We start from the raw sequence: 26,641 nt of genomic DNA on the forward strand, positions 1-26,641 counted from the left end.
TTCGTCGACGGCTTTAGCTTCCCCTTAAAGGCAGATATGACATTTGCGGCGACGGCGGCTAGCGTACATGACTTCCCCCTCTCTCGGCCGCCAAGTGCGGGGAGGTGTAGTAGAGCGCGCGTTCCTTTCCCTTCAGTCCTCTGTGACTTGTGCTACGCAATGGATCTACGCGCGCGCTTCGTGTGAGATTCGACGCTCCCCACGCCAAGATCACGTACGCTAGCCGCCGTCGCAGCACCACGAACGCTATTTCTGACGGTGAGCGCACAATTAGCGACGAGCAGATCTATTCTCGCGAAAAAATACGCGTTGCCTTACATTAAACTTGTCTTATTTCTCAATTATCTTTGCATCTTCGTTCTGTCATTTTACAAGGTAAAAGATCCAATTTTCTTTTAACACAAATAATTCGTATCAGAAAATATTAATGTTGTGAGAAATCAGAATCGATAAAAAAAAAATATATGAAATTATTGTTGCAAAGTGTCGAAAGTTGTGCCACGAATTACCGGCGGTCAAGATAATCGACGGTTGATCGAGGGCGCCTCGTGAAAAAAAAAAAACGGTTTTGAATCGCGCATGGAAACCCGCCGCGGCGAATGTTGGTAACGGTCGCTCGGAAACGTATATAACCCCCGCGTCATCTGCGTGTGATGTGACGGCGTCGCTGGTTTCACCGCGTACGCGTGCACGAGAACGTTCCCGCTTGTGCCCGCTCGTTCGCCTGTCGTCGGTTTGGTGCACGCGTTCACCCCGTCACGCGAAAAAACGCGACGATTGAGAGACGCTGCACGTTTTATTGCGCCGCTCACTTAGCTTATGCACGTTACGTGCGTCAGTGTCGAAATTAGTGTACAGAAGATAACTGGTCGGAGGATCGTGCGGTCGCGGACGAGAGACTTCGAAACACACCTGCGAAGATGAGCGACGATCAGACGAACGAGCAGAGCCCGACCACAGAGGTAAGTCATACGTATTCTAATTAAACGACGGATCGGTAGAAATCGAGGGATGGAATTAATTAACCATGTATCGCGAATAAACGTTCTGAGGAACGGCGCGGGTTCTTCCGGTGAGAATCACTGGAGCGTCATCGTAGAGAAGGAGAATGTTTGATTTTGTCACTTGGACAGTTTTGCGACACTTAATTCACAATTTGTTAATTTTTCGGGAGTATTACTTTGTCTTGGCATTACTGTGCCCGAATATTTCTGCAGTTTTAAATCTGCATAGTTTGACTTATGCAATAAATTAAATGTAAATATTAAGATTATGTGACAAAAAAAGTGGATGTTACGTTAATGTGAATTTTATTAGAAAATAAAAAAAAAAAAGAGTACAAGTAGAAATAATATTTAACATTACATTTATATGGGACTGTTTGTATCCAAGCGAACACGGTGGTATATGTACATGAAGAGAGCTTTACCGAAGATTTTTTTATAGCTTTCATCGAGTGATATAGAAAAAATAGAAGAGGCAAAATTAAAAGCAAAATTTCCAAATGCAGCTGGACGACCGTTTGGTGGTCACTCTGCATTTCTGCAGAAGAGGCTAGCCAAAGGGGTAAATGTCATTCAATTTGTATTACGTAGAATTATAATTACTTAATAAAATCAATTGTGTATTTTATTACTTTGGTAAATCTCTCGGTTTCTAAAAACAATTTCAACATTTTCAGCAAAAATATTTTGATTCTGGGGATTATCAAATGGCAAAACAAAAGTCCACAGCTAAGCCAAAGCCAACTGGTGTTCTGCCAACAGGAGATGCTATACCGACACCAGAAACAGTACCACAGCGAAAGACATCAATTATCCAACAAAAATTTAATACATCGACAACATCATAAGATTTATTCGCTTATTTTGTCACATCTCAAAATATATTTTGTTTAATTAGTCTTATATTTGATACTGAAGTAATATGGTACAATTGTGAATAATTAGTGGCTTATATAGTTTTATGCTAAAAAAAATATGAAGATCTTCCACAAAATATTTTACAGTACCATGCATAACATTCTTTTCTGGGTTTTTAAGAAAACAATAATTTTAATGATCTTTAGGTGTCCATTATCAAAATAATATTTGTCATTTTATTAAAAACAGTGTTCAATGCATATGTGCCACAGTGCTATATAAGTTTTATAACATATGAAAGTAACTAAGCGTCTGCTTGACATATCATAATATTTTTCTTAATTATTTACCGTTTAAACTAATTGGAAAATTAATTCCATTTCTAATTTGCAGTAAAAGGTTGAGAATGAAAAATTTGCACTGATATTCAGGTTATATTGTTAGCCAGCAATAAATATGCATTTTAGGCACACATGTAAAAATTTATATTCAGTATATGAGATAAGTAATTAATAATAATAAATGTTTAGTAACAAGAAAATTTACCTTGGTATTGTATAATCTGAGTATAAACCATTTGTGCATGATAAGATTGAGAGTAAGATATACAGATCTGCATTTCCAAAGCTGCTGTGATGCGCTCTTATTGTTAGTAAGACTATTTTCTTATGAGAAGCCGTATTTACTGTAAAAATCTGTAGTATGAACATGATAATTTTAAACATAATTACAGTTTTGCTTATTGTAAACTACATTTAGTAATATATTATAATTACAAAATGTTTTCTATATTTTTATTTAATCTCAATTTTCCTTTACAATAAGTACATGGTTTCTGTTGTAATAGCATTATATAAAATAAATAATGCTAACGTTAATACGGAAAAACGTTATCAAAAATTCTCTTTTTTTTTTTTTATTATTTTAATATCAAAATTAGAAAATTTTATACATAATCTAAGAAAAATATATTTTATTTATCGTACACAAAAGATTCTGCGGTAGATAAAAATGTATAAATTACTTATTATACATATGCACTTCTTTAGATTGTGAATTCTTAATATAATATACATCTATATTCCCCCATACATACTATATGACAAAACTAAACTTATATACATATATATATATACATATATATACATATACATATATACATATCACAAATCTTTCTAAAGACTTAAAAATTCTAAACGTAATTTGTTTTCTAAATTTAAATTATATCGAAATTAAGAAATAAATTCAAATATAAATACATCCCGCGTGCACTTAGAATTATATAATATATTAGACAATTTGCTTGGATATTGGTATATAACTGGTATAAAGATTCTATAACGATATACGTCCCTTAACAAAAAATATATATAAGATTTTATTCGTACATCTTTTCTATCAAGTCCGCATACTTCTCCTGAACTACGTTCTTTTTGAGCTTTAACGTAGGTCCTAATTCACCGGTCGAAATCGAAAAGTCACGCGGAAGAATTTCGAATTTCTGTACTTTTTGAGCATTACTTATAGCCTGTTCGTTAGCTCTTTTGATTGCCTTATCGATTTCCTCGTATATCTGAAAAAGATTGATTCAACTTGCAGACTAATTTTATGTAACGTGTTTAACGCGAAACAATAATTACGACTTACGGCTGGATCGCGAGACCCTATAACTTCTGTGACTGTTTTGGCACTACTACCAATAGACTTTGCCCATTTTAATACATTTGAATTCAGCGTATCTAATGGCTCACCAGTTTCTTCATTCATATCACTCTGAAATAGAAGTCTCATTTCATAAATATTTGAAACATTTTAAAGGTTGCATTTTACATTTGTAATTTTATATGTTTTTTAGTACCTTGAGCGTGACAAGGACCGTTAGATATTTTCTTTTATCTCCGATCACCATAGAGTTACTTAAATGTGGTAATTCCGATAATATCGCTTGCTCTATATTATATGGTGCTACATTTTCTCCTCCACTTGTAATTATGAGTTCTTTTATTCTACCTGTAAATGTTAAAAAAAATATATAGATCCGCTGATACAACATGCACCGATGTATGTAAAATATATTATTACCGGTTACAAACAAATTTCCGTTCGAGTCAAACTTTCCGAGATCACCGCTATGTAGCCAGCCGTTTTTGTCTTTGGCTTCCGCAGTTTTATCCGGTGCATTTAAGTAACCCATAAATACATGTCGTCCACCCATACAAATTTCACCTTCTCCATGTTCATTTATATTATCCAATTTTGTATACAGACCAAGTAAAGGTCTTCCTACACCTTCCACGCTAGCAAATAAATTATATTCATTATTATAAACCAGATACTTTTTAAAAGTAAATTATATGTACATGTATTTTTTTTTTTTTTTTTTTTTTTTAATAGAAATATCTTTATTTTTAAAGGAGAAATTATGTACCAGAATTCTTTAAGAGTGATTAATGTATGAGCTCCACTGCACTCAGACATTCCATACGCCTCTAATAAAGGTATATCTAAACTCATAAAGTATTGTTTAATGTCGTTACTTATAGGGGCTGCTGCGCTAACAAATATTTTGCATCTGTTAAGACCCAATGCTGCCTTAACTTTATCAAAAACAAGCCATTTGGCAAAGACGTAGCCCCAATGTTTGTAATCCTCGCCATTTATCTTATTCATGTAATAATGAAGACCTTGCGCTTTCGCCCATTTAGCGATCCAGGTTTTTATTACACCGTTGCTACGCGCTTTTTCTTGCATTTTTTCGTATATCTTTTCCCATACCCTCGGCACTCCTAAGAAAAGAGTCGGTTGTGCCTCGAGTAACGTATTCACTAAGGTGCCTTTTAACGCATTCTGATCCGCAAAATATACCGTGGTCGCTAGCACGATGTTTGCCATGATATCAAGTAGCTAGAAAAATATTATAAATTAATTTTTCACTATTGTAACGAGTGCTTGGACGTTTGCTTAATTTATATATGAAAATTTGCATGAATTTCTTTGTGAGATCTCACCTGTGCTGCAACATGAGATAACGGCAAATAGCTCACTACAACTTCTGACTTTTCTTTTAATTGTATCATTAATAGCAACGACCTCACGTCGTGCAATATATTATCGTGGTTTAACATCACAGCTTTCGGATTCCCGACCGTTCCCGACTGTAAAGATAATCCGAAATTAAGAAAGTAGCACATTATATATTTAATCACGACTTACGTCGTGATATTTATTTGCGAAATTAATTTAACATACCGTGTACACTAAAATGCAACATTCGTTTATCCCTATTGTCTTCATCACAGATAATAATTTATCTTCTGATTCCTTTGTACCAATATTTAATAAAGCTTCCCACTAAAAAAAAAAGAAACAAATAATAATCATACTAAATGGAAATAATATTATACTATTGATAGATTTTTAATGCAGGAATCAATTTACACTTAAAACGTCACTTTCAGATGGTACACCGTCATATTGAATAATTGCTTTTAAATGAGTCAGATTGTGCTTTATTTGCAAGATTTTTTGCAATTGCTTGTTATCTTCGACGATTATTATATTTGCCCGACTGTGTTCGGCGCAGTATTGGCATGCCTCTGGAGAATTTGTCGTATAAATCCCGGTAGCGAGTCCGCTAAAAAAGAACGATGATCTATTTATCTAGAAATCGAGAAGTAAAAGTACACGTTGTTAAAAATTTTACATCGCCACATGGCACATTACATAAAGCGCGTAAAAAAATTACAGAAGTATACGAGTTGTTGCGAACTCGAATAGTGTCGATTTGATTCAACCGTACAAGAAAAAAAAAAAAAAAAAAAAAAAAAATGAAAAGAATGTGATTTGCATAATTACTTACTTGTAAATTATAATATAACGCTTACAAAATAATTTGAATATTTTACCCAGCGTATATTGCCGCGAGATCAGCAATGAACCATTTTGGACAGTTGAATCCTATTATGCAAACGCTATGGTGTCGTTCCAAACCTAACTTCAGAAATGCTTTCGCAACGGTTCTCACGGTGGCTTCATATTCTCTATAATATAATTTAATACAAATGTTATATAAGATAGATTCAATCATTTCGTGGTAAATGTGTTTAGGACTCATCGAACCTATCTGTAAGTCGAGAAGAACGGAGGATAAATAACTATACGTATATGATATTTATACTTGATGAAATCATAACTAAAGAAACGTGAAAAATCTCGTCGATTATTACTGTATCGTCATATTATTTATTGCGATAATTAAGAAAATTAAATATTGATCTAACTCGTTTTATACGTACTGGAAGGTATACGTGGTTCTTCTGCCATTGGCATCAGATCTCGATACCATCGCGATGTGATCAGGATAGAGCTTAGCTGTTTTAGTGAAAAGTCCGGGAATTGATACGGGCGTGAACGAATTCGGTCCATTGTTATCTAATTTTATTCGAATTCTATCGTCGGGAGAACACGCGGTGTCCTTGTCTGTGGAAAGTATCTGATCCGGTCCTAAAAGTATAAAAATAATTTATACATAACGTAAATTACTACGTAAAAAAAAAAATATGCGAAAAATTATTGCTTAATAAAAAAGAAAAGGGGAGAAAAAAAATACATGCTTATCGTGAATAAAAGTTCTAAATATGTATGCGAAACAAGATAAGAAATGGTAATACACTAATAATTGTAACTAACGACTGCGAAAATGGAGAAATAGGTTCGGAAATTGAAAATGGAAATTTATAAATATATAATAGAATTACCGTCGAGACCAGTTTCACTAGCAGTCGCATATCTGATTGATTGATTCATTGCCTGTAATAAATTTTATATCGATTTATATATTCATAATTTTAAATGCAGAAAAAAAGGTTTGCAGATACATATAAATAGCGGCGCTGTTTGCTACAAGCGTTAACGTTATCTTACACGATCTAGCAGATAATTCTCATGTTAATGATGTAATAATTTTTATGGCGTTACCTAATATCAGAATTGTATTATATGTCTATGATTTTATAATAAGTTGATTGAACAAACTATATGCCTACTTTTTTTATTTATTTTTTTTTTTTAACTCACGCATACTATTTAAAATATAAAATTGAAATTAGACATAAGAAACTTACATAATCTCGTAAATCAAACCAATACATTGCCGTAATGTATCAGTGTAATGTGACACTTTGGTTGTAGTTTTGGTTTAAAATTCTAATTACATTGCGGAAATGTAAAAAATATGAAAAAAAAAATTATGAAACTGTAAATACTTCTAGCATGTAATAATTATGATATTATAATATGTAAAAAAAACGTGTTTTTACGTTTTATATAACAATAATGTGCTGCATTCGCTGAATACGTAATTAAGGTGTGCGTGATTCTAATGACGAATTTTCGAGTCTAATTATACGTGAAAAAAATATGTATATATATATAAGAAAAATTTTCATAGTCGTAACATTTTTTGCAGTAAAATATATTTTAATTTGCATATTATGTAAGACAAAACAATTAAGAGTAATATCTAATGGGGGAAAAAAAGTGAAAATTTTACTTACATTAGAACAAACCATACGCGCGCGTTGTTTTTCAGAAGATTCCAATTGCAAATTGAATCTAACTTCTAAACCTCCTCCTTGACAATTGATATTTACTCCCGTTTGGCACGAGGCGAGCCAAACGAGAGAACCAATCAGCGTCGCGGAAAAGAGAGGATAATTAATTCTATTCTTGCCATCATTTTTTTTTTTTTTTTTTTTTAGATAGGACGTCTAACGAAATTATTTAATAATTACGCAGTATCAGCGCCTGATGAAATTAATGAACGCATAAAATATGACAGAATAAATTTTTAATTGAACGATATAACGAGAGCATGATTACAAGAAATCCGTTGCATTAATCGGATATTTATAATATTTATTTGCGGAAGAAAAGTTTATAAGCGGTAACTTCACTTATTTCTCTTTTAAATAAATATCGCACCTTATCGTCTCTTGTAAGACCATTTATGACTCCATACGACTGTATAACTTGAGATACGGACATTCTACCTGAAATAAAAATTATTAAAGAAAAAACCAAAAATATTTGATAACATTTTGACAAACAGAAAGTGAAAGTGTAAGTTTCTTGAAGGATCTGTTAATAATGTAATAATTATTTTAATTCGATTAACAGTCAGCGAGACGTATGATTGAATATTTGAAGCAAAAAATATATAGAGAACTATTTATTTAACGATAAATAGCATAAATAAAATTAATAGCACGAGGAAATAAATTTCTTTGCGCCTCCGAAATTAATTTTTATTTTATTAATTTGCAAATAGTAAACTGTTTGCCTTTGTATTTGATAACATCAATCCGTTTTCAAAACTGCATGATTATTGACAAAGTGGCGATCATGCGATCGTTCAATTTTCTTTTTATAAACAAACGGTCAAAGTACGCATATTTACGACATATTAGCATGTGTGGAAAATATGTTACGCAAAACTTTTAAATAGCGCTTAATCGTTGGGTAGACTAAGAATCAATGTCGCAAGGACAATATAGCTCTACATGCGATATCTAGCAGAGCATTCTGCCCCTTTAAGTAATAATTAATTTCCCCCTTTCCTCCCTCTTCTCCTCCCTCCGCCCCCGTAAAGGATAGGAATAAAAAAATTGCATGTTGCTTAGAAAAAAAAAAGGAAACTGCGGAATATAACTGCGGGAAGCGATGTAGAATTGAAAACATGATTTAAAATATAAAACAGCGTAGAATAAATCTGCGAACGATGTATTGACACGAGTGCTTCAAGCAAAGGTTGCGTCTAATTTTATTCCTAAACATCTTTATCGCACGGTATTAAAAAAAAAATAGTGTTTTTCTTTATATAAAAATACGATGGAGATTAAGGAAGGAATAAAATAATTTATCTTCATTCAAGTCATGCGGTACAAGAAGTTCAGGGGGACAAAAAAAAAAGTAAAAGAAACAACATATGAAATTAATGTCATAAAATTATGATGGTTAATCAACGCATGAACATATATAATTTACAATATTATGTGTCAGTTTAGATTTATTGTAGTAAAAAATTAATTATTATTGCATGTCATCAGACTATAATACTGTCACTGTGAAAATCTAACGTATGCATGATAATGCTGCCTAGAGAATAAGTATAATAATTATAGAACTAAAAAGCATTACATTCGAAAATATTTTATGAGTAGCGATTCCGTGCGTGTGGTTTACGTAAAATTGAAGGAAACGCTCAAATGCTTTAATATTGAGTTTTGCAGCTTTGCAGATGATAAGAATAAAGCTACTTATGTAAGGAATACCGAACTATGACTTGCAAAACTTTGTCATGCATTCTGTTTTTTATGCCTTCCGTTGCAGCAACTCATTTCAAAATTGTTGATTATTGATACCAATAATATCTTAAAACTGATTGAACTTTGAAAGGCATTTTTGTAGACTTTGTAGCACACAGCGATACGGAAAAATGAATATTCCGAAATATTGAAACAAAAATTCTTGACAATTGGTCACAAACGTAATTTAGAAATGTTTCTTTTACTTACATTTAATACAATAATTGATTACTTTAATTTCTAAAACATTAGCCTTCTCGCGCGGCTACTATCGTTAAGCTACATAATAATTAATGTTTCTATGATTATCTTGTTTACCTATTCATATTAGTACTATCTCACGAATGAAACCGATGTACTCATTGATGATTGAACACGTGACAAGCATTACACTCAATATTGATAAACGAATTTCGAAGCGATAATAATAATGTCCAATGTCGCCGATTGATCTTCATAGTCTTACTCTCCACAGTAATCTTTACCGACTAATAGATAGTGACAGCAAAAAGTGTATTTACTCGTTATGATTTGTCATATATTATCAACTTGTTATGAGAAATGATCATTTTCTTTCAAGAGTTTTTTTTTTTTTTTTTTTTTTTTTTAGTTTGAGAGAAAAAACCTGTTTGCATTTGGATAAAATATAAAATACGAAAATATATTTAACGTTTAAGGGTTTTATTTGATTTTAATAACTGGATATTTTTGAAGACAGAATCGGAATATACAATTTAATAAATCAATCGTAGACTGATAAGAATAACGTTATGTCGTCGCTGATAAATGAGTCTACTCATTTTCCTGATGCTCAAAGTACTTTTAAATCTTGATTACATTTGAGACATCGGAATGATCGGAGCGTTAACAAATCTTTCGAAAATAACGATTGCAATATACAAAACCGAAATGCTAATGGCAATTTATAATGTCATCTAGTTATATCGATCGTAACATGTCAATGTAACTAAAAGCTTTAAGTTAATTGCTGTATCTTACAATCTGGGATGACGATGGTTATAGCATTGTAAAACATTCATGTGGAGGAATACGACGTTCTCACGAAAAAGAAAAAGAAACCTACAGGCGCATAAAATGTAAAAGATTGTAAAAAAAAAAAAACGGGAAATGATTGGGGAAAATTTTACGGAAAATTAAACTTTAGAAACACAGGCAAATAATACTTATTTTTATTCATATTCGCTTTAAACAAAGTAAAAATTGCTAATACCGCAGTTAAAAATTTAAATACAACGTGACTTGATTTCTAATCAAATTTTTATAAGGTTAATATGATAATAAACGTTAATTTGAAAACAAAAGAATAAATATTATAATTTAAAATAAATTATTCAATATAATTTTATTATTGTGCGTCAAATGCACAGCGTATGATTAATTGTTGAACGGAAAGTTTCTATAATCTTTATAAGAATGTCGATCTGCTTCAACGGATTGCGTATTGATAACCGTTATAAAATAAAAGTCGTAAAAATCTCCCTGACGTCTAACACGTTAGAAAATGTGATACAAGGTGGACGTCAATAATATCTGTCAACCATATGGAATGCAATTCGTGTTGAATATTAATAACTGATTAAATCTGTATTAAAAAAAAATAACTTTTTATTGTACGTATCGATAATTAACTTATCAGGTTTTTCCTGTTTATTCTTGCAATAGGTTACAAATATTCCTCATTTCTTTATGTGTAATGCCATATAATAAAACGGGGAAATTGACAAAAATGCTTAACATAACTAACGTACATAATAGTATTATAAACGTAATGTTATTTCGAAATGTTAAGAATAATTTCGAATTTAGTTTCGAAGAAACCAATGGCAAACTGTTAGTCGGTCTATTTACTCTACAAATCTGTGATAAATATTAATTTAGATTGAACCGTTAAATGCCAGTTATTTTAGCTGTTTAACAAGATTTGCAAATTAAGCGTACCGGTCATATCTTTTGCATTTAGAAACTAAAAAAGTAGTAAAATTTATTTCCTCAACGCAATTACCTATGTCTTTTTAGTAACGTAACAGAAATAATCTTTTAAGAAACATAAACGTTAAAATAAAATAAAAAAAAAAAAAAAACAATTTTATGTTACGTATAATATAGATAGAGTGTAATAAAAAGATCTCTCGTTTTGTATTTTATTGTATAGATTTATTTTATTGAAATTAATTTGTCGTACACGTATTTTGCTAGTTTGTCAATATTGTTTAGGCACTCACCTTATTTTCCTTGATTTTTAATTATGATTAAACAAACAATCCCCGCGTGTTCGAGTGGCCTGGAACAAGTTAAATCACTCCGAACTGTTCGACAGCTCTTGGAACACTGACTTTTCAAGAACTCGATTCGCAGCGCACCTCTATACCAATCGTGCTTCATTCAACGATTGATATGTGTATAATTCTAATGTGAAACAGGTTTTCAGCTCTTTACGCCGATTTAAGATAAAACGACGAAAATTAAACGAAACCAGTTTAATGGCAGCTAAACTATTAAAAGGTTTTCAGTATTATTGATTTAAATCGACAATGGCTTGTACGAATAAATATCACATATTTTTAATGTAACTTTCCCATTCTCACGAATTTAATTTCGTGCAACGGGCGTGTTTTTTAATTTCATGTTATTAAATTTAATAGTTCAAGTGACATGAATTTTTCTTTATTAATTAAATTTTTTTTTTTTTTTTTTTTGCCTCTTAAAACAGCGTAAGTAAACTCTTTAGAATTTTTAAGATTTGAATTTTTAAGAAACAAAATTCAAATTTTAATGAGATCTGGCATAAATGTAAGAGAAATCAGATATTTTACCATATTTTTACGTGACAACTGCATAATGTAAGATTAATCGCGTAGTTTTCAATTATTGTTTTTGGATACGTGAAACATTTAATAATTTATTTTCATCAGCTTATAAAGTATACTTATTACTCTTTTACGTAATTGCGCGATGAAAGGATATTTTAAACGCGCGACAAGGTATTATTTGGGTTGCAGTTAAAAATTTTTTTAATTTATGTATTATTCCTCTTCTTTACGATTATATTTATCTCAAGCTTCATTAAAATATGAATATTCTACTTCGCATAGTGATTTTTTTTGTTAGCCGCATGTTTTCAGAAAATTGCGTTCTGGTTATTTGATTTGCTAAAAAGTATTTTGCACGTCATACCGTTTACGTCAAGAAGCGTCGCGTTTTTTTACATCGATTGTAAATCAAACCCGTGACGAATTTGCGGTATGCGTGAACACGTTATCACGATGAAGAAACCCGATATAATTATCTTGTCAAAGGTCAAGTTCTTTTTCCCTGACATTATTTTGGCTAAGCTCGTGTAGAATTTTTTTTTACAAGCAGGTTTCATTTAAATGTTCAAAATTTTAATTAAAAAAACAAATGTATAGACAATCTTATCATTCTGAAAACACATTTCAGAACTGCCTCCAGAAACGGAACGTGACAATTCAGAAGAAATATATTTTTTAATTATAATATTAAGTTTTAAGTGACGTTTAATAATACGTTAGTGTACTGTCTTACTTCTATTTTACATCTTGGTATGAATTACCATACCGATACATAAATTATTGCATCATGTTATCATACATAAAAATGAGATCTTATTTCCTTGTAATTAGCATTTGTGCACTTGAACTAGTCATATAAAGTCTAAAGTCTTGGAGTTCATTTTTTTTCTGCTAATATCAATTTAGATAAGTGTGAAAAATAGCTGGATATTCATACAAAAACGGAACAAATGCCTTTATAATTCTCACAAAAAAAAGAAAAACAAACGTAATGTCTCTATTTATATAGTACATGTTTTAAAAAAATGGACACATACTATGAAACTACATAAAGATTTTGGTTTTACTTAACAAAAGCACATTTTAAATTGTTTGCGGTTTAGAAATGCTAGCTAATTTGGGGGTTACAAATAATTTATAGAAAATAAATTTATTATAAATAGAAATGCGTTTAATATTCTATAATTCCATATCAAAAGGTAAATCGAACAGATGGTGGTTTCTTATGAAATTAGTTAACAGAATACCTGAGTTTGTAATATATATTATTGGGATCCCGTTGAAAACAATGCCAGGAATGCGCTAGTAGCGCCTACAGAGAGTATATAATTTACTGCAGGTGTGAATGTTTTTAAGAGATAAAATGAAGATACAATGACAAATGCCAAGAAAAGAGCGTTATTATAGAAAATTGAGAACGTTGTTGCTTCATAATCTGCCACTTCGTTTTTCTTCCACAAGATCCTAGATATTTAAACACGGTAAAATTAATATCTAGCAGGAGAATATAATATTTTTATCTTAACAATAATCTGCGTCAAAACTTATTGTTTCTATGATATTCAATGTGCAATCGACCAATCATTTGTATCTTAGAAAAATGTAAAACATTACCTTTCATCTTTTTCTTTCTTGCTCATCTTTTTATCTTCCGCAAGCTTGCGGCTTACTTCTTTTGTTACAGCATCTTCTCTTTTTACAGCAATCTATAACGAATTATATAAAATATTATGTTGTAATGGTCCACAAACGTCAGGATTATACCCAACAAGTTTTTTTGACAAAGTTAAAGTAAAAGTCTTTCGGTAAACAGAATAACAGGCTCCAGATTATAGGTTAGAAGTCTTTACTCCAGACATACATGTAACATACCTTGTGCTTGAGGATGAATTTTGTATTTTTATATGCTAAGGCAAGGGCGTACGTGCTCACTAATGTAACCAGTACAAAAGAGATCAAGTTCGAGTACAGATCGATTAAGTGTATTCTCCAAAACAACCCTGCAAGAGATATAATTCAATTAATAATTAAAAACTGACCAGTTTCAATCTTACGGTAATATTCCGCGTTAGAGAATTAATCGGGCAACGTCAAGTTTTATATAAAACACCACCGTTTTAATTGCACAATTGTAATAAATGAAAGCCGACGAAAGCGGTGGGTCTCGCGTCGCAGCTTGACAAGTATCGCAACTCACAAATCGGTATTGCCGAAACGATGAAAGCATTGCCGTAGAATAATGCCGACGATTTCGTCGACACGTTCCTCGAGAAGTCCTGCAGCAGCAGCTCTTCCTCCTTGGTAAATGCCTTCGACTTTCCCGACATTTTCGGCGATCAGACAACCGGGACGAGCGGCTCCGCCACGAGGATTCGATTTGACGGACGGAGAGTCAGAAACAAACGACGCGCCTGCGCGGTGAAGCGTCGTTGTGTAGACGTGTGGTGACGTGTCCTTCGTCGTCATTCTTCGTCGATATTAATTGAGGCGCCATCTTCCTCGCCCGCGGACGTTTTCTGAAACCTCAACGAGCATTTTGATCGATCGGTGCGTCGGGACTTTAACTTACCGCCTTCCATTCTTCGTAGTCTGCCGTCTGCTGTCATTGTTGACGGATCGGTGGGTGATTTGGTGATTCGTCATCCCGACGATTTCCGGGGCTTACATTCACGTAAAATTATCAGTGTTATGACAGGCTTGCCAGCGCATTTAGCGTGAACTCACCTCGAACGTTGCGGGATAATGGAGGCCGAGAACGAGGAGACACCGCTGACGCAGTCCGGGACGGACGCGTCGACGCCAACCGAGAACCATAACCATAACAAAGTTCGCAAGAGAAACCTGCCCGAGTCGACGAGCTACGCGTCGAGCGATCGCGTGCCCCTCGTGTTTCTGGCCGACTCGACGAAAGCGTGGTACGGCGGGACGGTGCCGCGGATACCGGTCTTCGCCGACGTGGCCGCGGTGAACAAACAGCAGAACGGCGCAGTCACGTACGAGAATGACCGCGTCGCGCCAGACGCTCTCACGAGTCGTGAGAAGATGAAGCTAAGCGTCATCCGCGGCAGCATCGCCAACCCAGACCTCACACTAGGAGAGCTAAGACTACTTGGCACCAGTAGCGAAGGATTCGTTAATGGTACTTTGCCCCAGGTGACAGTACATTATGATCAACAAGGAACCTTACGATTATTTCGCTCTTTGAGATCTCACTGAATAAAAAAGAATCTCGCAGTTTTCTTCGTCTCCGGTGTAGACATTGCCGATTGTAGATTTCGGATGTAGCCGATATTTCCAGCGCTATCTTGCTAATGTCGCTTAAAAAAAATTGGTTCCTTTTTGAGAATAATCCTGCTCTTTGTGACTAAGTCTTGAAATCATGAAGGTGATCTGTAGATGATGTACGAAGGGTACTGTGGCCAAAACTTTTGCGACTGACACAACCGGAGCTCGCGCCTGTTGATGGACTAGAAACTGTACATACTTATATACCAAATGAGATTTACCAGCAAATATTGAAGGATGTGGCACGCAGCGGCAGTCATATCTCACAAAATGCAACAGAAGAGGAAACGGAAACTTTCCAAGAGCAATTAACTCAGCTCATGTGCTGGGTACTTCATAGACATTCCCAATTAAAGTTAGTTATTAAAGCATGAATAATACATTAATATAGTTTTTTTTTCTTTATTGTATTACTTAATAAAATAAAATAATGTTTAGTTACTATCAGGGATACAATGACGTAGCAGCAACTGTGTTACTTGTGATGGGATTACAAACAGGTTTATATGTGCTCGAAAGCATCTCGCTAGAATTCCTAGAAAGGTTCATGGAAAAGACTATGGAAAAAGTGAATCAAGAATTATTCTATATATTTGCATTGCTGGAGAGAGTACATCCTACACTTTTGGAACATTTAGAAAAGTTAGTTTTTTACATTAAAGTGTAAAAATATTAGCGATTTTATATACAAATTATTTCGAGATTCTATTCTTGATTTATTCTTATTTTATATGTTTGTCAGTATTAATAATCTCATTAATGGCAAAATTCTTTTCTATTCCAGTGTAGAACTGTTCCCACATTTTGCTTTAGCTGAATACACAACGTGGTATGCACACAAATATGCGGAAAACCGAAAGTTGTTACATAGATTATTTGACTTTTTCTTGAGTAGTCCCCCATTTATGCCTCTCTATTTAAGTACAGTAATTGTTGCACATAGAGCAGCAGAAATTTTTAATACTACACCAGACATGGGGCACACACATAAAGTATTATGCACTGTGAGTATATTAATTAAGAAAATAATTAACTCTAAAAAAAGAATAAATAAATTATTTAACATAAATTTACGCTTTCAGTTACCTGATGACTTGCCATTTGAAACTCTTTTAATAGAAGCAAAAAATCTATATCGACAATATCCTCCAGAATCTATTAGTAATGATGTTAAGGATTATGATTACAAAAGAAAAATTAAAGAACAAGAATGGAAAGCAAAGGCAGAAGCAAGCCGTCTAGAAAGAGAAAGGCAACGAAAGTTAAAAGTTGTCCAGTCAAAACCAAGATTATCTTATCGCATTAGAAATTATAAAACTATTACTGTTGTTACTATTTTAGCTTTGGGAATATATGCTTTTATACGATCTTCGACAGGACTTAACTGACATTAAGAGATTTTTTTTTTTTTTTTGTAAAAATTCAAACTTTCATATATTTTTTTAAATAGAAACCCTCCACTTCTTTGATATATCGCTGAAATATGGAATAAAGATTTAAAAGTGAGATTGTATAAAAGCAAGCACCAAAGAAATGAAAGAGCAGAGGATATGTGTTACTAGAAATTATAAAAATGTTTAGTTATCAGTATTTGATCAAATTTGTTCTAGGACACATAAATCAGAATCTTGTGCATTCCTACGCTGCCTTTATGATGTGTTCTGGAGGTTAACGTTTTAATATATGTTTAAAAAAAATTAAATGTATAGAAGTTTATAAAAAAAAACTAACTACTTTAATTATTTAAAATTAGTAAAAAATTGGACCTAAGTAAATGGAATATTTAATACAATGAATAGATGGTTTTGTGCATGATATGTATGTTGATTATAATTACGTTGTTACAATCTGTGATTAGAAAAAATGTTCTATCTATCTGTAACAATAATTGTAAAGAAAAATTATAGTAGTTAAACATTAATTGTTTTATTTTTTAACAATATTAATTTATTATCAAGTGATAAATTTTTTTCCTAATAGGTTACATGATGTTTTATTTTAGAATTTTATATTTAATTACGCACTGTCTAGTTTTCATTAGACTTGATATAATTAGGCATGAAAAAAATACAAATATTGATGTAATAGACGTAAAATATTTATTTTTCACTATTTTACAAGTCTAATTTTGTAGAAATTTTCAATATGCTTATTGTGGATACATGCTTATTATAAATCCATATGTATATTTATGGATTAATTTATATTAAAAAAGATACATGTTACACCTGAATATTATCAAGAAAATTTTGAAGTTTAAACACATCTTACAAATTTGAAATGTTTGTCGTGATATTTCTTAAGGGAATGCTTTTTACATAAAATATCTTGAGTATTAAATATTGTTCTATAATTATAATCATTGCTATGTTAAATCAGTGTAAATATAACATCGGTATATATAATACAATGGATTTGTGACTAGTAGAATACGAAATTTCAATTTCATTGTTATTCTAATTGTGTTACATTAGCCATTATAAAAATATGTTACTGTACAATATAGAAACACTTTATACGTATAGGATATTATACACTATGTATCGCTAGTCATGTTATTTCAATCACTCTGTTTTATGTGAGATCATATAACGTAAAAATGGATAATGGTGTACTAAATATAAAGATAATACGCAAAGAAGAGAGATAAAGTATTATATTTATAGAATGTGAAAGCATAGCCAGTTAATGAGTGGAAGTACTGACGTTTAGAAAATGTTTTTTTGTAATTGCACTACTTTATAATCGTCCCAATTCATATTTGTCGATACGTTAAGCAATGATATATTTTAATGAACAATTAGTTAATAAAAATATATTTTCAATTACATTGAATTTTTCGATAAATTATTGAGCATATAGATTGTCTACTAAAAAATTTTACAAGTTTTCATGATATTAATTAATCTTACATACTTTCGCAGCTCATTATATAAGTAAAAATCACGTTATACTTTTAAAATTGTCTTAATATATGCTAAAATATCATTATTTCTCAACATCTCGGTATGATCTACTCCTGGAAAACCTTGATTATAAATTTTTTGCTTTTGTGATGTCTGCCAACGTTTACACGCTTCCAAACTTCTTATATTCACAGTTCCATCGCCATCTCCAAATATTAATTGAGGATATCCATCTACACTTGTGCCTGGTTTATAATATAACCTGCACAAAAATTAATGTAAATTAAAAAAAAAAAAAAACTAAGTTTAATTATCTAAATTTTTTATATAACAAAACATACTTTTCTACAGTATTCACTTTACTGCCGTATAAGCAATGTACTTCAACGCCTGGTGCTGTAAAATCCAATTGATATTTCTCATTGTCTTTTTTAAATTCCCAAGCGTTTGGAACATCTATGTCTCTGTAAATAACAATTTTTTTTTAATAATTGAAAATACAGCAAATATAATTATCTAAATGGTTCGTCATACATAAAATATTGTTGTAAATTATTTAATGTATAATTTATTTTATCTGATTGCACTAAAATCTCTGTGTCTTTCCAAAATAGCTTTGAAGGCAACAACCATCCTAAACTGGGACTCGTTATTTGTTCACTTCTGAGTACACTTTCCCGAAGAAAATATGCGCCCAAGTCATCTCCTGTATTCACAAATAAAAAATGTGTAAATTATTATATTTCATAAAACAAAGTTAGGCTAGGCTAGAAATTTTATAAACATTATTTTTAATTTAAATTATTTTATAGTAATTTGATTGTTTTTAATAATTAGTGACAATTACACACAGATAAAATGAATATGCTTACCAATGGCAAACACTTTGATAGCTTTAACAGATCCTGCCCATACAGCACTAAGTGTAATCATGGAATTTATATATTTATCTTTCCATTTCTGACTTTGACGTTGTAACATTATAAGTGTCATAGGTCCACCCATGCTGTGGGCCAATAATGTCACAGGTGTATTATTATTCATTATGTATGTTTCCTCAACTAGATCTTTCAGCTTAGTGAAGAACTTTTCATTTTCACCTGGAATTAAAGGTCTTTATCTCGGTAAATTTGTATTATAATTGAGTAAAAAATATATTACTAAATGCTATATTTATTTGAAATAATTTGTTAACGCTCGTTAATTTCTTTTACATACTAGGTCCTTTCCTAAAATCATAAGGTGCACCACGCAGAGACAAGTTCCTGGTATAATTCAAATCTTTTACCAGCATGTTTGCAATGTCTTTAAAATATGATCCTGGCGAGGCCTTACTGGGATCTATATACTCGACTACAAATGGATCACCCCATCCTGGTATCTTTATATCAACTCCAGGCTGATTGCTCGTAGTTCGTGTCACGTTGTCATAGTTTAATTTAAGATTATCAATCTGCAATAAGACACATCGTACAGTTCCAGTAGTAGGAAAAAAAGAAAAAAAATAAATAATACAATTGACAATCGTACAAAGCAGTCTATCACGACGGGTACGAGCAGCTCGATGTTCAGCCACAAGTTAAAATAGTCGTTAGAGACTTTCTCGCAGATGTAATGCACCACTGACGACTTGTTAATCTTCGCATCGACCTGGCTGCCGCCATCACCTGGAACTGCAATATCATTGTTCTTCGTAAATAGATGCACTCTTCGCTCAACGTCCCGATAAGTCGATTATCTTCGTAGTTTTATGACGCTACGGTAAGGGAATTGGTACAAAGCGGCACTTTGGAGTTTCAGACCCCTAAAGTGCAAGAGGAAGTCAAGATCACTTTTGGCAAGCGAACACGCTTCCGAGACAGTTTCGAGAGTGACTCACCTAAGATGACGGGCGAGATTCGTTTCGTTTTGACGTGCCAGGATCTCACTGATCGCACGGAAAGCGAGAGGACGATTATCGTGCTCAAGAGAACCACCAGGCGCATTGTTCGTCGCGACTACGCGTATCCTCGAACTGGCAGGCGGGTCTCTCGTGGGGAAGGAAACACGCGTAACCCAGTGAATTAAAATCAACGACCTCGCCTCACTGCGCTGGCGAAACTTGACGGCCTTCTTCTCAAACGTCTCCTTCGTATCTGGCCAGATCTGACGAGCTGTGACAAACAAACGCGTGTCGGACGCACGCAGCTCGTCTCCGCGTTGTTTGTGTCATTTGCAGTAATCAGCTGACGTCGATCGACCGACGCACATGAGCCGGAAGTAGGGGAACACTCGCGTTCGACTGTATGTATATATCTATCGTATAGAACATTTATCATAAATTTCTGTATATTATTGTGTTAATTTTAAAATATATATATATAAATATATATAGCAAGGTTTGATTAAGATAAAAAGAATTAAGTAAGATAGAAGACGCCTATGGTCGAAAATTGAATTTCTCGTGACTGGAGGATCAAACGTTGTTGAATCGATTGGTGGTGCTTAGTACCGGTTGTCACTGCAGGTAGAACAAGTGAGAACAAGCCGAAGCAAGAGTACGCGACGCGGTGGGTTGATACGACGACGTCGCACGCGCTCGCTTGCCTCTGCTTGCTTGGGAGGATCCATTCGTCGCGTGGACTGGACGAGCCGTGCCGTTGAACCCGCCCTGTCCGGTCGCAAGCGTCGAGGATGGCCGACATCAAGCAGGACCATAAGGGCGAGGACGTCGACAGCTACGGGATGGGCAACAACGCCGACCCGAAGAACATGCAGGAGCTGACGCAATACGTGAGTCCGCGTATTTACGCACAGGATGACAATGACGCATCCGGGGACGATCCGTCACGATGCGATCCTGACGCTACGTTGACTCCTTTGCAGGTGCAAACGCTGCTGCAGAACATGCAGGACAAGTTTCAAACCATGTCCGACCAGATCATAGGAAGAAATATCCTTTTTCTTGCGTATAACCTAAAAAAAACGCCGTCCAAGTACGTGGCCGAAGCGGCATTTACAAATATCTGCATGAATACTTTGTCCCCGAGGTGTCCTTAGTATATTTAATTGCTTTTGCCAATAGAATGCCATTTTTTGTGTTGTATTATTGCGAATCACTGTTATCATTATAGCTAATGCCTTTTTTTTTTTAAGTAGGAAATGATAAAAAAAATGATTGTTGCTTTCTCTTATCTATTTGGACTGTGTTTCAGAAAGTGCATGTGCACCTATGCGTCACATTTGCTGCAGAATGCATTCGTATTGACTTGTTCCTCTTACTCGCGTTACATTTTATTTCATTTAATTGGGTATCGTACGAGCTAATATACGTTCATATTAATACGCTACAAAGATAAAATTATCATAAGATCCTTAATAAGAAATACTAGATGAAATGGGCAACAGAATAGATGACCTGGAAAAGAATATCGCAGACCTAATGACACAAGCAGGTGTTGAAGGTGGTGATAAGTGAGCTCATTCTTTTCTCCATGCACTGATTTTACGACTTATCTATGATTAATGACTTATCTATAATATAGCCATACTTAACGTCATGGAAAAAGAAAGAAAATGTATACCAATAGTGAGACATCCATCCTTTTGTTACGACACAAAAAATAAACTTACACTTTTTTAAAAACGTTAAATATTATTTTACAGAATTTCCGTTACAGATAATTATAATGGAACACAAAGGTGTGGTGATTAGACAACTTTAGGCAGATACGTTTATATTATTCTGTTTTACTATCTTTATCTCGAGTGTTTCTTCTCTTATCTTACTCGAAACAATATTATATTATATCTAAAAACGATCCGGGCCTTTGAATTGATAAAAATAATATAAATAAGTATTTTTTAAGCGTTAATCGACGATTTACTTCGTCTGATTCAGTCTGCAAGGTATACGATATATTACAGATGAAATTAAAGACTTCTGACATGCGGGAATTGGCGGGACGGGTCTGAGAATGAAGCGTTTCTTTACTTTGTATCCACCGTGTTTCGACACTTTTTTCTAAAAAGATAGAAAGACGTGATTAAAATAATGATTGAAATTACATAGACTTTTGCCTAGCTCTCACAGGCTTCGCTCGAATTGACTCCGATTCTGTTTCTTCGGTGCTGTCCGGATACTCTTCAATTTGAACCGACTCGGAAGAATTAGTGAACGCAGTTCGTATTGAATCCTAAAAATTGGCACGTATTAAAACTTCAAGGAATAAAACCATCAGGATATATATATTTGCATTTTGCGCTTACCGCAGATTCGGTTCCTCGGTTAGTCAGCTTTTGCGACGCTACGGGCGAGGATGCGAATCGAGAAGCCAAATTCGTTAAAGAATAAGCGTGCCGAAACGAAGTTCTGCCCACTGTATCTAATCTTGCGACGGAATCAGAAACTCGCATGGTTTCACGAAATTCCTAGATACCGATAATAATAATTTATTTAAAACAATGACCAACATATATTACACAGCATTTGATAATATAAAAGTGTTAAGTTTTATCGATAATAGCAAGTATCAATTTGAAGCAACGTTTACCCCGTTTATTTCTCCTCTCGTGCTTTGATAGTCCTGCACGTCAAAGGATAAATAACGTCTATTAAACTACGTTTCGTGTCCAATGCAGTTACGATACGTTTTATATCCTTAATAATTTTTTAACATGCATGTTGGACACAAAAAAAAAAGAAACGAATTAAATTTTCTACTTTACCTCAATATCTTTAATTTCATCAATAATTGCAATATCTTGATACGCTTTGGTCAGAAGCTCAAGGGCCTTTGTGTGAAAGCTCAATTCAATAGTGACAAAATCTAAAAGTATAGACTTCAAATCATGTAATTTTCGTCGTTCAAATGAATCGATCTGTTCCTCTAATCCTTTCACTACCCGGGATACTTCGATGGATGCCTTTGTCAACTCTGACTCAGCTTGTGACTATGTTTCTTTTCGGTTAAAATTTTATAATACAAAGTAACGAAATGGTTAAAATAATAAATTCGTTATAGCTAAAAAAAAAAAATTATAGCAAAGACTAGTGTTGGCGAAAATAATTTTCAGTCAAAAGGATACTATCATTTGGCGATTTCTAGGATTTCTTTCTCGTACTTTATCCAAATGTCTTCGTCTTGTGAGTTCCCTGTCGCGTGCTGCGAAAGTGTTCTTGACATCATCGCGGGCATGCTTACAAATCGTTGCGTATTGCGAAAGAGGCACTATTATCTTGGCATCCAGTCTTTGAACTTCTGCGTCTCTGTATATCAATAATTAAAAGAATAAAAATTTTAACCGAAATAATGAAACAAAATAGAATATACAATGTAATTGAAAAGAAAGAGTTATAATAAGAAAAAATATATATTTTTTAAATTTTTCTTTTATTTTATAAAGATTAAATAAATTGTTTACCTATAATCACCGATGACTGATAATGTAGCTGAAAAATTCACAAGCCCGGCGCTCAGCGATCGATTTATGATTTCGGAATCGGCATAAGTTTGTATTACTTTAGCCAGCTCATCGTTTTTATCACGCAATCTAAAAAGAGATATGTTAGTATATAAGGAACAGAACAGGACATATTATTGGTAAAACAAGAAGGGAATAATAGCGTGTCGCTAAGGAAAAATAATCGATATTGTCATAGCAGAGCACCTGGCAGCTTTTCTGGTGAACGCTGCAAATGTCGTGCACAGCTCTGCGAAATGTTTCTCTACGCCTGTTATACGATCTTGTACAAACTTCGCTTCCTGCTCGCTAACAAACAAAAGTTCATTAACCATTTAATTCGGTTCGTTTACTGATCTGTCAAATAGCAACGTAAAAGTAAAAAGGAAAGAAAAATTATTTATTCTAGGCTTTGTTTAACTTACTATAAACTGCTTTGAGAGCGCGCTCGAAGCATTTCTTTCCTTTAAAAAGTTCCAAAATATTTAAGGAACTATTTGCGCCAATATTTCACGAAACGGAAAACAATTTCAGTCGCTCTCTTCTCTGCACACTATCGTAAACAGCTGCCTGCTGACGTACTGACAGGTGGTGAATTGCCGCAAGTAAAGTTACGTGTATTTTCTATACTCCCTTCGGATTAACTACGCAGGGGGAGTTGATCGTTATTCTTCCCTTCATTAGGACAGATGATTTACGTTTGATCCGACTTACAATTGTCCACATATTTTGTGGCTGCCATGCTTAAAAAGAATTTTACCTTTTATAATTTTCCTGTCTTGTCTATACATACATGTATAATAAAATTAGATTAAGTAAAATGTATAAACGCGGAATTTTGTACTATTGATTTCACTTGGTTTTATCTTATGGTATTGCAATAAGATAAGAAATTAACAAACAAGATATATTAACGTCATTATAACGTCATATCAATTGACGTCAAGATACATTTACAAAAATATTTTATTAGTATACGATTATAGTATTTAATAAATAATTAATTTGTAGTAATATATTATAAAAATCACAGCTATCTAATATCTTTTATCACGGCGAATGAATGCCCTGCTCCAGCACCAACAAGAACAGCAACAGAATTAGACGATATTGGAAGAAGCTCTGGTCGCAGAACGTTTTCTGTTTTTCCGTTACCGCAATTTCCATGCTCATTCCAGCCCCAACATAATACCGCTCCAGCATCTATAATAATAAATAATCTTTTAAAAAAAGCAGTATTAGATCAAATTGTAATTATTATCGCTGTTTTTCTGTTATGTAGATTAGTCAAAACGATGATTTAATAATTTACCAGTTAAAGCAACGTTGTGCTCTGATCCAACTGAAAGTTGACTGATGTTAGGGATGTTTTCAATACGTTGTAGTCCCTCTTTTATAGAAATTCCATTTCGTGGCTGTGCTGAAGAACGACCCAGCTGACCATAATCATTTCTTCCCCACGAAATCACAACACCGTCTGAATATCACGTTCGTACATTTATAAATTATTTTTTTGATTATATAGTAACAAAAACTAAAATAATTTTAATTTACTTACTGCTCAAGATATTTATATGATTCCAACCTGTATGAATTTGAACTGGTACATCGTGTTGTATGCCAGAAAGTGGAATACATATAGGTTGTACTACTCGGGATTCAGAAGAAGTCTTAGAAAAGAATCCCAACTGTCCATGCTTGTTATCTCCACAGGCATATGCATCGTGTGTGTGATTTTTAGTTATAACAACGGTGTGATATTGACCACAAACAGCACCTTCTATGTTTCCCTGCATTGCCCATTCTGCAACTGTTGACCTGCATTTTAATTGAATGGAAATATTTTCACTTTTTTACTATACTTTTTTTTTTTTTTTTAAATTCCTGTCAATCTATTTTATAAATAATCAAACTCGGTACATACCTTTGGTGAATGTACTAAGGAGCACATAAGGCTCCATAGTTTCTGGATTAATTAAACCCAATTGTCCTCTGTTATTAGATCCACAAATATAAAGTTCATTATTCTCCGTTACTATAGCGGTATGTCGCAGACCCATGGAAATATTTTTTAGTTTGCCGCCGACTGAGATTTTATGAGGATTTGATAGCAAAGGAAAATGAGAAGGATCCAAACCCAGCTGACCATAGCGATTCGAACCCCATACGTATAACTCGCCATTTTTCGTTAATGCAGCGGAGCTGTCCCATCCACAGCAGACGTCAATCACTACTTCATGTTCAAGAAGGCATATTTTCTGAAAAGTTAGAACATTTCTCTGCTCGATATCAGCATTTCCAACTTGTCCCTTGTTATTCAGTCCACAGGAATAAACGCGGCCGTTTACATCCAAAACTAATGTATGTCCAGCACCACCGACAATCTTCTTTATTGCTTCTGGTTTCAAGGAACATCCAGATAAATCAACTTCTTGAGGTAGAATAAATTGCTCTGACAGCAAACCTTGGCCTAGTTGACCATGAGAGTTTGCACCCTGCAAAACATGCTCATTAGATTTTTTAAATTGTTCATAGATTCCTAATAGACTTTTAAAAAGTTTATTTATTACTATTAATATATTTTAATATTTCAGAAACTGATCGACATAAAAAAAAAAAAAAAAAAAAAAAAAATTAAAAATCTTACAATTTGATTTTGACGTGTCTAAATATTTTATATCTTATTTACTTACCCATGAAACCAGGCGATATGTAGACATTGTATCCAAATTATAGACGCATCGAAAAGTTCAGACTGACAATTTTATATACCTGTTAGCCTTCAGGTAGACAGTGTCTACTAGACACACCAATATTTTCGTACATGTAATGGTTATGGTATGGTGTGCGATTGTAAATACAGTGGATTGCAGCTAAACAGAGTACACCGGTGGGCTAGTCACGTTGAGAAATGTAAGTGAACAAGAATTTACTCCGAGTTCAATCAAACG

At 33.4% G+C, this 26,641-nt stretch overlaps 8 protein-coding genes across 13 annotated transcripts; 3 read left to right on the top strand and 5 right to left on the bottom strand.

The window, feature by feature from the left end:
• Nucleotides 1-449: 449 nt before the first annotated feature.
• Endos (endosulfine alpha) lies at nucleotides 450-2,647 on the top strand. Its single transcript, XM_070671685.1, has 3 exons — nucleotides 450-962; nucleotides 1,447-1,566; nucleotides 1,682-2,647. Exons 1-3 carry the CDS (start codon nucleotides 921-923, stop codon nucleotides 1,850-1,852), a joined length of 333 nt encoding a protein of 110 aa, XP_070527786.1. The 5' UTR covers nucleotides 450-920; the 3' UTR covers nucleotides 1,853-2,647.
• A 565-nt stretch (nucleotides 2,648-3,212) lies between these two features.
• On the bottom strand, nucleotides 3,213-11,814 carry Bgm (acyl-CoA synthetase bubblegum family member 1). Of its 4 annotated transcripts, none has more exons than XM_070668365.1 (13): nucleotides 11,470-11,814; nucleotides 7,845-7,908; nucleotides 6,620-6,671; nucleotides 6,158-6,365; nucleotides 5,768-5,902; nucleotides 5,301-5,496; nucleotides 5,112-5,213; nucleotides 4,871-5,017; nucleotides 4,291-4,766; nucleotides 3,945-4,159; nucleotides 3,721-3,872; nucleotides 3,510-3,635; nucleotides 3,213-3,435 (listed from the first exon to the last, which is right to left on the bottom strand). In XM_070668365.1, the coding sequence occupies exons 2-13, from the start codon at nucleotides 7,905-7,907 to the stop codon at nucleotides 3,241-3,243; spliced, it is 2,067 nt and encodes a 688-aa protein (XP_070524466.1). In that variant the 5' UTR covers nucleotide 7,908; nucleotides 11,470-11,814; the 3' UTR covers nucleotides 3,213-3,240. The 4 variants fall into 4 exon arrangements, with proteins under 4 accessions (XP_070524466.1, XP_070524297.1, XP_070524379.1 ...); XM_070668196.1 differs by having other exon boundaries at nucleotides 7,845-7,912; XM_070668278.1 differs by lacking the exon at nucleotides 11,470-11,814 and adding an exon at nucleotides 9,545-9,751 and having other exon boundaries at nucleotides 7,845-7,912.
• Nucleotides 11,815-13,206: 1,392 nt separating this feature from the next.
• On the bottom strand, nucleotides 13,207-14,476 carry LOC139111219 (translocon-associated protein subunit gamma). The gene is made up of 4 exons (XM_070671392.1): nucleotides 14,255-14,476; nucleotides 13,930-14,057; nucleotides 13,672-13,763; nucleotides 13,207-13,521 (listed from the first exon to the last, which is right to left on the bottom strand). Exons 1-4 carry the CDS (start codon nucleotides 14,382-14,384, stop codon nucleotides 13,323-13,325), a joined length of 549 nt encoding a protein of 182 aa, XP_070527493.1. The 5' UTR covers nucleotides 14,385-14,476; the 3' UTR covers nucleotides 13,207-13,322.
• A 95-nt stretch (nucleotides 14,477-14,571) lies between these two features.
• LOC139110151 (TBC1 domain family member 20) lies at nucleotides 14,572-18,712 on the top strand. The gene is made up of 5 exons (XM_070669789.1): nucleotides 14,572-15,196; nucleotides 15,454-15,697; nucleotides 15,781-15,984; nucleotides 16,127-16,346; nucleotides 16,425-18,712. Exons 1-5 carry the CDS (start codon nucleotides 14,800-14,802, stop codon nucleotides 16,728-16,730), a joined length of 1,371 nt encoding a protein of 456 aa, XP_070525890.1. The 5' UTR covers nucleotides 14,572-14,799; the 3' UTR covers nucleotides 16,731-18,712.
• On the bottom strand, nucleotides 17,419-20,409 carry LOC139110517 (lysosomal phospholipase A and acyltransferase). The gene is made up of 7 exons (XM_070670372.1): nucleotides 20,128-20,409; nucleotides 19,779-19,921; nucleotides 19,467-19,701; nucleotides 19,121-19,348; nucleotides 18,783-18,954; nucleotides 18,590-18,712; nucleotides 17,419-18,510 (listed from the first exon to the last, which is right to left on the bottom strand). Exons 1-7 carry the CDS (start codon nucleotides 20,231-20,233, stop codon nucleotides 18,291-18,293), a joined length of 1,227 nt encoding a protein of 408 aa, XP_070526473.1. The 5' UTR covers nucleotides 20,234-20,409; the 3' UTR covers nucleotides 17,419-18,290.
• On the top strand, nucleotides 20,406-21,873 carry LOC139111295 (heat shock factor-binding protein 1). Of its 2 annotated transcripts, none has more exons than XM_070671512.1 (3): nucleotides 20,406-20,531; nucleotides 20,755-21,180; nucleotides 21,617-21,873. In XM_070671512.1, exons 2-3 carry the CDS (start codon nucleotides 20,922-20,924, stop codon nucleotides 21,703-21,705), a joined length of 348 nt encoding a protein of 115 aa, XP_070527613.1. In that variant the 5' UTR covers nucleotides 20,406-20,531; nucleotides 20,755-20,921; the 3' UTR covers nucleotides 21,706-21,873. The 2 variants fall into 2 exon arrangements, with proteins under 2 accessions (XP_070527613.1, XP_070527705.1); XM_070671604.1 differs by lacking the exon at nucleotides 20,406-20,531 and having other exon boundaries at nucleotides 20,727-21,020; nucleotides 21,114-21,180.
• A 93-nt stretch (nucleotides 21,874-21,966) lies between these two features.
• Fam92 (CBY1 interacting BAR domain containing protein Fam92) lies at nucleotides 21,967-24,266 on the bottom strand. 2 transcript variants are annotated; one of them, XM_070670640.1, is made up of 9 exons: nucleotides 24,116-24,266; nucleotides 23,898-23,999; nucleotides 23,652-23,780; nucleotides 23,316-23,496; nucleotides 22,956-23,180; nucleotides 22,781-22,813; nucleotides 22,497-22,658; nucleotides 22,319-22,423; nucleotides 21,967-22,251 (listed from the first exon to the last, which is right to left on the bottom strand). In XM_070670640.1, the coding sequence occupies exons 1-9, from the start codon at nucleotides 24,145-24,147 to the stop codon at nucleotides 22,111-22,113; spliced, it is 1,110 nt and encodes a 369-aa protein (XP_070526741.1). In that variant the 5' UTR covers nucleotides 24,148-24,266; the 3' UTR covers nucleotides 21,967-22,110. The 2 variants fall into 2 exon arrangements, with proteins under 2 accessions (XP_070526741.1, XP_070526663.1); XM_070670562.1 differs by lacking the exon at nucleotides 22,781-22,813 and having other exon boundaries at nucleotides 21,967-22,423.
• Nucleotides 24,267-24,555: 289 nt separating this feature from the next.
• Sergef (secretion regulating guanine nucleotide exchange factor) lies at nucleotides 24,556-26,511 on the bottom strand. Its single transcript, XM_070670435.1, has 5 exons — nucleotides 26,384-26,511; nucleotides 25,615-26,185; nucleotides 25,249-25,500; nucleotides 25,003-25,167; nucleotides 24,556-24,893 (listed from the first exon to the last, which is right to left on the bottom strand). Exons 1-5 carry the CDS (start codon nucleotides 26,408-26,410, stop codon nucleotides 24,724-24,726), a joined length of 1,185 nt encoding a protein of 394 aa, XP_070526536.1. The 5' UTR covers nucleotides 26,411-26,511; the 3' UTR covers nucleotides 24,556-24,723.
• Between the last annotated feature and the right edge of the window lie 130 nt (nucleotides 26,512-26,641).

Source organism: Cardiocondyla obscurior, linkage group LG01 (assembly GCF_019399895.1).
Source record: "Cardiocondyla obscurior isolate alpha-2009 linkage group LG01, Cobs3.1, whole genome shotgun sequence".
In the NCBI taxonomy this organism is placed as follows: Eukaryota; Metazoa; Arthropoda; class Insecta; order Hymenoptera; family Formicidae; genus Cardiocondyla; species Cardiocondyla obscurior.